General features: G+C 54.2%; 1 protein-coding gene across 1 annotated transcript; it reads left to right on the top strand.

Annotated features, from left to right (window-relative positions):
* Positions 1 to 582: 582 nt before the first annotated feature.
* On the top strand, positions 583 to 8769 carry LOC138355206 (trichohyalin-like). The gene is made up of 2 exons (XM_069310059.1): positions 583 to 2394; positions 3427 to 8769. Exons 1-2 carry the CDS (start codon positions 583 to 585, stop codon positions 8767 to 8769), a joined length of 7155 nt encoding a protein of 2384 aa, XP_069166160.1.
* The last annotated feature ends 1292 nt before the right edge of the window (positions 8770 to 10061 follow it).

Below are 10061 nucleotides of genomic sequence, written 5' to 3'. Positions count from 1 at the left end.
ATCTCTAGTATCAGCCACTGATACAGATAATGGCTCCAAAAAGCCTCCACTTACGGGCTCACCATAACCCGTGCTACTGGAACTTATTGTTCTGAGTAGCGAATCTTAAACAACAACATCTCGACCTGCGCGGGGCTGCTGCGCGGGAAGGCTGTGCGCGGTCACCGTCCACCAATCAGAGCACAGTCCTGCCTACACTATGAAATGTCTCCTTTGGCGGGCACTTTGAATGTGGTTCCCTCCACAACCCTCTCAAGGAGGTGGTGGGAAGAGGAGGTGGCCGCGGAAGAGAATCAGTAATAGAAACAATTCATCTTGGATACATATATCCATGAAGATTCGGAATGGAAGCAACAGTTGAGCAGAGAAGTTCCAGAATCTGTGGTGAGAGTGATGGACACCGCCCTTGACCACTACCTGAGAGAATGTGAACATCTAAGAGTCATTAGAAATTAGTGTAGAATTATAAACCCCACATTGTTTGAGTTCGGAAACCACTATTTGTCAAATATAGACACTGTTTTTAAAAGATTTTCACATTTTGTACCCCGAAAGATAACTGACGATTTTTAGGTTTGACGAATGTTAATCTTCTTGTTTGAAAAATTGCTGGACCCGGATCAGGGTCCAGCAGAAGGTAATGATCAGGGTCCACCAGCAGGTAATGCTCCTGCTCAGGGTACACCAGCAGATAATGCTCCTGCTCAGGGTACACCAGCAGATAATGCTCCTGCTCAGGGTACACCAGCAGATAATGCTCCTGCTCAGGGTCCACCAGCAGGTAATGCTCCTGCTCAGGGTACACCAGCAGGTAATGCTCCTGCTCAGGGTACACCAGCAGGTAATGCTCCTGCTCAGGGTCCACCAGCAGGTAATGCTCCTGCTCAGGGTACACCAGCAGGTAATGCTCCTGCTCAGGGTACACCAGCAGATAATGCTCCTGCTCAGGGTACACCAGCAGATAATGCTCCTGCTCAGGGTACACCAGCAGATAATGCTCCTGCTCAGGGTCCACCAGCAGGTAATGCTCCTGCTCAGGGTACACCAGCAGGTAATGCTCCTGCTCAGGGTACACCAGCAGGTAATGCTCCTGCTCAGGGTCCACCAGCAGGTAATGCTCCTGCTCAGGGTACACCAGCAGGTAATGCTCCTTCTCAGGGTACACCAGCAGGTAATGCTCCTGCTCAGGGTACACCAGCAGGTAATGCTCCTGCTCAGGGTACACCAGCAGGTAATGCTCCTGCTCAGGGTACACCAGCAGGTAATGCTCCTGCTCAGGGTACACCAGCAGGTAATGCTCCTGCTCAGGGTACACCAGCAGGTAATGCTCCTGCTCTCGGAGATACTTGTAACCCAGCAAACGAGGACAGGGCCAACGAGGTCAGGGGCAACAAGGTCAGGGCCAACGAGCACAGAACCCACGAGGACAGGGTCAACGAGCACAGAACCCACGAGGACAGGGCCAACGAGCACAGAACCCACGAGGACAGGGTCAACGAGCACAGAACCCACGAGGACAGGGCCAACGAGCACAGAACCCACGAGGACAGGGTCAACGAGCACAGAACCCACGAGGACAGGGCCAACGAGCACAGAACCCACGAGGACAGGGTCAACGAGGACAGGGCCCACGAGGACAAGGCAAGCGAACACAAGGCCAACGAGGACAGGGCCAACGAGCACAGGGCCCACGAGGATAGGGCCAACGAGCACAGAACCCACGAGGACAGGGTCAACGAGCACAGTGCCCACGAGGATAGGGCCAACGAGCACAGGGCCCACGAGGACAAGGCAAGCGAACACAAGGCCAACGAGGACAGGGCCAACGAGCACAGGGCCAACGATGACAGGGCCCACGAGGACAGGGCCAAGGAGGACAGGGCCAACGAGGACAAGGCCAACGAACACAGGGCCAACGAGGACAGGACCAACGAGGACAAGGCCTACGAGAATAGGGCCCACGAGGACAGGGCTAATGAATACAGGGCCAACGAGGACAGGGTCTACGAGGACAGGGCCAACGAGGACAGGACCAACGAGGACAAGGCCTACGAGAATAGGGCCCACGAGGACAGGGCTAACGAACACAGGGCCAACGAGGATAGGGCCAACGAGGACAGGGCCTACGAGAATAGGGCCCACGAGGACAGGGCTAACGAACACAGGGCCAACGAGGACAGGGCCAACGAGGACAGGGCCAACGAGGACAGGACCAACGAGGACAGGACCAACGAGGACAAGACCTACGAGAATAGGGCCCACGAGGACAGGGCTAACGAACACAGGGCCAACGAACACAGGGCCAACGAACACAGGGCTTACGAGAATAGGGCCAACGAGGACAGGGCCAACGAACACAGGGCCCACGAGGACAGGGCCTGTGGGAACCGACCTGTGAGATTTATATTCATTTAATTTATATGAAATTTATATGAATTATATAGAATTTATATTTACGTTAATTTATATATTTCGATAGCAATTGGTATGATGTTAAGTGGACTGTATTTCTGCAAATTCTCACAAATCGATCCTTACACATTAGGGGGGTTTATATTAAATTTATATATATGCAGTCAATCAAACTACAGTATTAAACTACATACATTAGTATATAAATTGAGGAGGTGCCTTATCTTATTGTACAGCAGGCTTAGTCCACCAGGTATAACTAGGATGTAGACACCAAATTATCCTCGTGAGAGGCTAGCTTCCATCACTAAAGTAACTGATGTACCAAGATTAATTCTTGCTTCCTCTTCCTTTTCCTGTCAAAGGGCACTAGCTGTAAAGCCGGAATCCCAATATATGACAGCTATATCAGAGAAAACACTGTATATTATTAGATAAGGACCAAGGCTTAATTACCTGTGTTGAGTCGATCATTCGTGTTCTAACCGGAAATAATCATTTCTAACATAATATTACTGGCCAATAATGACTTAGATAAGCTTTCGGAAAGACACTTCCCTTGTGATTGTTGACAGCGTGTTGATGATGGTAGAAGCACTAATTTGATCTCCATAATACTTCCTCCAAGAGATTTATAGGAGCGGAATTTGCTCCAACGACTGGTCTTAACAATGGCTGACCTCCTCACCACTGACGCTCCTGGCTCACTTTGTCCAGATGTCAGTAAGTGATAGAAGAGTCACATTTACTTTATTTTGATACTGATAATAAAGTTAATTCATATGAGATGTTTTTATGATATAATAAGTTCAAAGACTACTGTATTTTAGAATAATTCCCAACAGAATAGCTGGTGAATTTATAGTACTATGTGGCAATGATGTCCCGTTTTCTATTGACGGAAAATTCCAATACAAGCTACATTTTCTATGGGATAACTAGTGTATACAACAGCAGCAGTATTATCTGCATATTGGATGTAATATTATTAAATGGTGTCGGATTTTCCGACAGGGCCCACGAGGACAGGGGCCCACGAGGACAGGGCCAACGTGGCCAGGGGCCCACGAGGACAGGGCCCGCAAAGACAGGGCCAACGAACACAGGGCCAACGAGGACAGGGCCAACGAGCACAGGGCCAACGAGCACAGGGCCATCGAGGACAGGGCAAACGAGGACAGGGCCAACGAGGACAGGGTCAACAAGGACAAGGCCATCGAGGACAGGGCCAACGAGGACAGGACCAACGAGGACAGGGTCAACGAGGACAGGGCCAACAAGGACAGGACCAACGAGGACAGGGCCAACGAGGACAGGGCCAACGAGGACAGAGCCAACAAGGACAGGGTCAACGAGGACAAGGCCATCGAGGACAGGGCCAACGAGGACAGGACCAACGAGGACAGGACCAACAAGGACAGGGTCAACGAGGACAGGGCCAACAAGGACAAGACCAACGAGGACAGGGCCAACGAGGACAGGGCCAACAAGGACAGGGTCAACGAGGACAGGGCAAACGAGGACAGGGTCAACGAGGACAGGGCCAACAAGGACAGGGTCAACGAGGACAGGACCAACAAGGACAGGACCAACGAGGACAGGGCCAACGAGGACAGGGCAAACGAGGACAGGGTCAACGAGGACAGGCCCAACAAGGACAGGGTCAACGAGGACAGGGCCAACAAGGACAGGGCCAACAAGGACAGGGTCAACGAGGACAGGACCAACAAGGACAGGACCAACGAGGACAGGGCCAACGAGGACAGGGCAAACGAGGACAGGGTCAACGAGGACAGGGCCAACAAGGACAGGGCCAACGAGGACAGGGCCAACAAGGACAGGGCAAACGAGGACAGGGCCAACAAGGACAGGGTCAACGAGGACAGGGCCAACAAGGACAGGGTCAACGAGGACAGGGCAAACGAGGACAGGGTCAACGAGGACAGGGCCAACAAGGACAGGGCAAACGAGGACAGGGCCAACAAGGACAGGGTCAACGAGGACAGGGCCAACAAGGACAGGGTCAACGAGGACAGGACCAACAAGAACAGGGTCAACGAGGACAGGGCCAACAAGGACAGGGTCAACGAGGACAGGGTCAACAAGGACAGGACCAACAAGGACAGGGTCAACGAGGACAGGGCAAACGAGGACAGGACCAACGAGGACAGGGTCAACGAGGACAGGGCCAACAAGGACAAGACCAACGAGGACAGGGCCAACGAGGACAGGGCCAACAAGGACAGGGTCAACGAGGACAGGGCAAACGAAGACAGGGTCAACGAGGACAGGGCCAACAAGGACAGGGTCAACGAGGACAGGACCAACAAGGACAGGACCAACGAGGACAGGGCCAACGAGGACAGGGCAAACGAGGACAGGGTCAACGAGGACAGGGCCAACAAGAACAGGGTCAACGAGGACAGGGCCAACAAGGACAGGGCCAACAAGGACAGGGTCAACGAGGACAGGACCAACAAGGACAGGACCAACGAGGACAGGGCCAACGAGGACAGGGTCAACGAGGACAGGGCCAAAGAGGACAGGGTCAACGAGGACAGGCTCAACGAGGACAGGGCCAACAAGGACAGGGTCAACGAGGACAGGGCAAACGAGGACAGGGTCAACGAGGACAGGGCCAACAAGGACAGGGCAAACGAGGACAGGGCCAACAAGGACAGGGTCAACGAGGACAGGGCCAACAAGGACAGGGTCAACGAGGACAGGACCAACAAGGACAGGGTCAACGAGGACAGGGCCAACAAGGACAGGGTCAACGAGGACAGGGTCAACAAGGACAGGACCAACAAGGACAGGGTCAACGAGGACAGGGCAAACGAGGACAGGACCAACGAGGACAGGGTCAACGAGCACAGGGCCATCGAGGACAGGGTCAACGAGGACAGGGCCAACAAGAACAGGGTCAACGAGGACAGGGCCAACAAGGACAGGGCCAACAAGGACAGGGTCAACGAGGACAGGACCAACAAGGACAGGACCAACGAGGACAGGGCCATCGAGGACAGGGCCAACGAGGACAGGGCCAACAAGGACAGGGCCAACAAGGACAGGGTCAACAAGGACAGGGTCAACGAGGACAGGGTCAACGAGGACAGGGCCAACAAGGACAGGACCACCAAGGACAGGGTCAACGAGGACAGGGCCAACGAGGACAGGACCAACGAGGACAGGACCAACGAGGACAGGGTCAACGAACACAGGGCCAACGAGGACAGGGCCAACGAGCACAGGGCCAACGAGGACAGGACCAACGAGGACAGGGCCAACGAGCACAGGACCAACGAGGACAGGACCAACGAGGACAGGGCCAATGAGGACAGGGTCAACGAACACAGAGCCAACGAGGACAGGGCCAACGAGGACATGACCAACAAGGACAGGGCCAATGAGGACAGGGCCAACAAGGACAGGGCCAATGAGGACAGGGTCAACGAGGACAGGGCCAACGAGGACAGGGCCAACGAGCACAGGGCCATCGAGGACAGGGCAAACGAGGACAGGGCCAACGAGGACAGGGCCAACGAGGACAGGGTCAACAAGGACAAGGCCATCGAGGACAGGGCCAACGAGGACAGGACCAACGAGGACAGGGTCAACGAGGACAGGGCCAACAAGGACAGGACCAACGAGGACAGGGCCAACGAGGACAGGGCCAACGAGGACAGAGCCAACAAGGACAGGGTCAACGAGGACAAGGCCATCGAGGACAGGGCCAACGAGGACAGGACAAACGAGGACAGGACCAACAAGGACAGGGTCAACGAGGACAGGGCCAACAAGGACAAGACCAACGAGGACAGGGCCAACGAGGACAGGGCCAACAAGGACAGGGTCAACGAGGACAGGGCAAACGAGGACAGGGTCAACGAGGACAGGGCCAACAAGGACAGGATCAACGAGGACAGGACCAACAAGGACAGGACCAACGAGGACAGGGCCAACGAGGACAGGGCAAACGAGGACAGGGTCAACGAGGACAGGGCCAACAAGGACAGGGTCAACGAGGACAGGGCCAACAAGGACAGGGCCAACAAGGACAGGGTCAACGAGGACAGGACCAACAAGGACAGGACCAACGAGGACAGGGCCAACGAGGACAGGGCAAACGAGGACAGGGTCAACGAGGACAGGGCCAACAAGGACAGGGCCAACGAGGACAGGGCCAACAAGGACAGGGCAAACGAGGACAGGGCCAACAAGGACAGGGTCAACGAGGACAGGGCCAACAAGGACAGGGTCAACGAGGACAGGGCAAACGAGGACAGGGTCAACGAGGACAGGGCCAACAAGGACAGGGCAAACGAGGACAGGGCCAACAAGGACAGGGTCAACGAGGACAGGGCCAAGAAGGACAGGGTCAACGAGGACAGGACCAACAAGGACAGGGTCAACGAGGACAGGGCCAACAGGGACAGGGTCAACGAGGACAAGGTCAACAAGGACAGGACCAACAAGGACAGGGTCAACGAGGACAGGGCAAACGAGGACAGGACCAACGAGGACAGGGTCAACGAGGACAGGGCCAACAAGGACAAGTCCAACGAGGACAGGGCCAACGAGGACAGGGCCAACAAGGACAGGGTCAACGAGGACAGGGCAAACGAGGACAGGGTCAACGAGGACAGGGCCAACAAGGACAGGGTCAACGAAGACAGGACCAACAAGGACAGGACCAACGAGGACAGGGCCAACGAGGACAGGGCAAACGAGGACAGGGTCAACGAGGACAGGGCCAACAAGAACAGGGTCAACGAGGACAGGGCCAACAAGGACAGGGCCAACAAGGACAGGGTCAACGAGGACAGGACCAACAAGGACAGGACCAACGAGGACAGGGCCAACGAGGACAGGGCAAACAAGGACAGGGTCAACGAGGACAGGGCCAAAGAGGACAGGGTCAACGAGGACAGGGTCAACGAGGACAGGGCCAACAAGGACAGGGTCAACGAGGACAGGGCAAACGAGGACAGGGTCAACGAGGACAGGGCCAACAAGGACAGGGCAAACGAGGACAGGGCCAACAAGGACAGGGTCAACGAGGACAGGGCCAACAAGGACAGGGTCAACGAGGACAGGACCAACAAGGACAGGGTCAACGAGGACAGGGCCAACAAGGACAGGGTCAACGAGGACAGGGTCAACAAGGACAGGACCAACAAGGACAGGGTCAACGAGGACAGGGCAAACGAGGACAGGACCAACGAGGACAGGGTCAACGAGCACAGGGCCATCGAGGACAGGGCCAACGAGGACAGGGCCAACGAGGACAGGACCAATGAGGACAGGGTCAACGAACACAGGGCCAACGAGGACAGGGCCAACGAGGACAGGACCAACGAGGACAGGGTCAACGAGGACAGGACCAACGAGGACAGGACCAACGAGGACAGGGCCATCGAGGACAGGGCCAACGAGGACAGGGCCAACAAGGACAGGGCCAACAAGGACAGGGTCAACAAGGACAGGGTCAACGAGGACAGGGCCAACGAGGACAGGGCCAACAAGGACAGGACCACCAAGGACAGGGTCAACGAGGACAGGGCCAACGAGGACAGGACCAACGAGGACAGGACCAACGAGGACAGGGTCAACGAACACAGGGCCAACGAGGACAGGGCCAACGAGCACAGGGCCAACGAGGACAGGACCAACGAGGACAGGGCCAACGAGCACAGGGCCAACGAGGACAGGACCAACGAGGACAGGGCCAATGAGGACAGGGTCAACGAACACAGAGCCAACGAGGACAGGGCCAACGAGGACATGACCAACAAGGACAGGGCCAATGAGGACAGGGCCAACAAGGACAGGGCCAATGAGGACAGGGTCAACGAGGACAGGGCCAACGAGGACAGGGCCAAAGAGGACAGGGCCAACAAGGACAGGGTCAACGAGGACAGGGCCAACGAGGACAGGGCCAAAGAGGACAGGGCCAACAAGGACAGGGTCAACGAGGACAGGGCCATCGAGGACAGGACCAACGAGGACAGGGTCAACGAACACAGGGCCAACGAGGACAGGGCCAACGAGGACAGGACCAACAAGGACAGGGCCAATGAGGACAGGACCAACAAGGACAGGGCCAAAGAGGACAGGGCCAACAAGGACAGGGTCAACGAGGACAGGGCCATCGAGGACAGGACCAACGAGGACAGGGTCAACGAACACAGGGCCAACGAGCACAGGGCCATCGAGGACAGGGCAAACGAGGACAGGGCCAACGAGGACAGGGCCAACGAGGACAGGGCCATCGAGGACAGGGCCAACGAGGACAGGACCAACGAGGACAGGACCAACGAGGACAGGTCCAAAACCTGGTCACTGCGAATGGGTTGAGGCACAAAACTAAATTAAGTTTTACTTGTGTACAGAAATAGTGAAGACTCTGGGAATAAGAATAAGAATGCACGGAGAGTAATCACACTAACCTGATGTGTCCATGAGCAAATCCGTAGGAGCCGTGATGAGGGTTCGAACCTAGGCCGTGTGTGTTCCCACTCACACGCCCTAATCAACATGGCCACAACATGGTCGTGTGACTAGAGCGTGTGCGTGAGAAAACCCACTGCATAGGTTCGAACCTTCATCGGATTTTCTCAAACGATTTCGAACGGATTTTCTCATGAAGAAGAATCTTGTGGCTACCTACATAAGAACATAAGAACGAAGGTAACTGCAGAAGGCCTATCGGCCCATATGAGGCAGCTCCTATTTATAACTACTCAATCTCACTCATAAACATGTCCAACACACGCTTGAAACAATCGGGGGACCCCACCTCCACTACGTTTCGTGGTAATTGGTTCCACAAATCAGCAACCCTGTTACTGAACCAGTATTTATTCAAGTTTTCCTAAATCTAAACTTATCCAATTTATATCCATTGTTTCGTGTTCTGTCTTGTGTTGATACTTTTAATACCCTATTAATATCTCCCTTGTTATGTCCATTCATCCACTTGTAAACCTCTATCATGTCATCTCTAACTCTTCGCCTTTCCAGTGAATGCAATTTAAGCTTTGTTAACCTTTCTTCATATGAAAGATTTCTAATTTGGGGAATTAACTTAGTCATCCTACGCTGGACACGTTCAAGTAAATTTACATCCATTTTATAATACGGCGACCAAAACTGAACTGCATAATCTAAATGGGGCCTAACTAGAGCAAGATATAGCTGAAGAACCACACCAGGTGTCTTGTTACTAACACTTCGATTAGTAAATCCCAGTGTCCTATTTGCCTTATTACGAACATTCTTGCATTGATCCTTTGGTTTTAAATTCTTACTAATCATAACTCCCAGATCCCTTTCGCAGTCAGACTTCGGAATCTCAACACCATCAAGCTCATATCTTGTAACTCTATCATTGTTACCTAGCCTCAAAGGTAATAATACCTTTGCTACCGGAAGCTACCTAGCTTAAAACCCGGAAGCTACACAAGGTAGCTTCCGGGGTTGTCTCCGACCAGGCCTCCCAGCTGATCGTCTGATCAAGCCTGACGTATGGATCACAGCCTGGTTGATCAGGTATTATTTGGAGGTGTTTGTTGAGTTCTCTCTTGAACACTGTGAGAGGCCGGCCAGTTATGGTCCTTACGTGTAGCGGGAGAGTGTTGAAAAGTCCC

The sequence above is a fragment of the Procambarus clarkii genome, chromosome 66, assembly GCF_040958095.1.
Source record: "Procambarus clarkii isolate CNS0578487 chromosome 66, FALCON_Pclarkii_2.0, whole genome shotgun sequence".
Classification (NCBI taxonomy): Eukaryota; Metazoa; Arthropoda; class Malacostraca; order Decapoda; family Cambaridae; genus Procambarus; species Procambarus clarkii.
Note: the sequence above shows the minus strand (reverse complement) of the source record. Positions and strands in the feature narration are given on the sequence as shown.

Bases quoted from the DNA above. Each gene is read 5' to 3' on its own strand.
- LOC138355206 (XM_069310059.1), top strand. From the start codon at position 583: ATGTTAATCTTCTTGTTTGAAAAATTGCTGGACCCGGATCAGGGTCCA. The intron at 2,395-3,426 runs GTGAGATTTATA...ATTTTCCGACAG, and splicing joins GGGCCTGTGGGAACCGACCT to GGCCCACGAGGACAGGGGCC.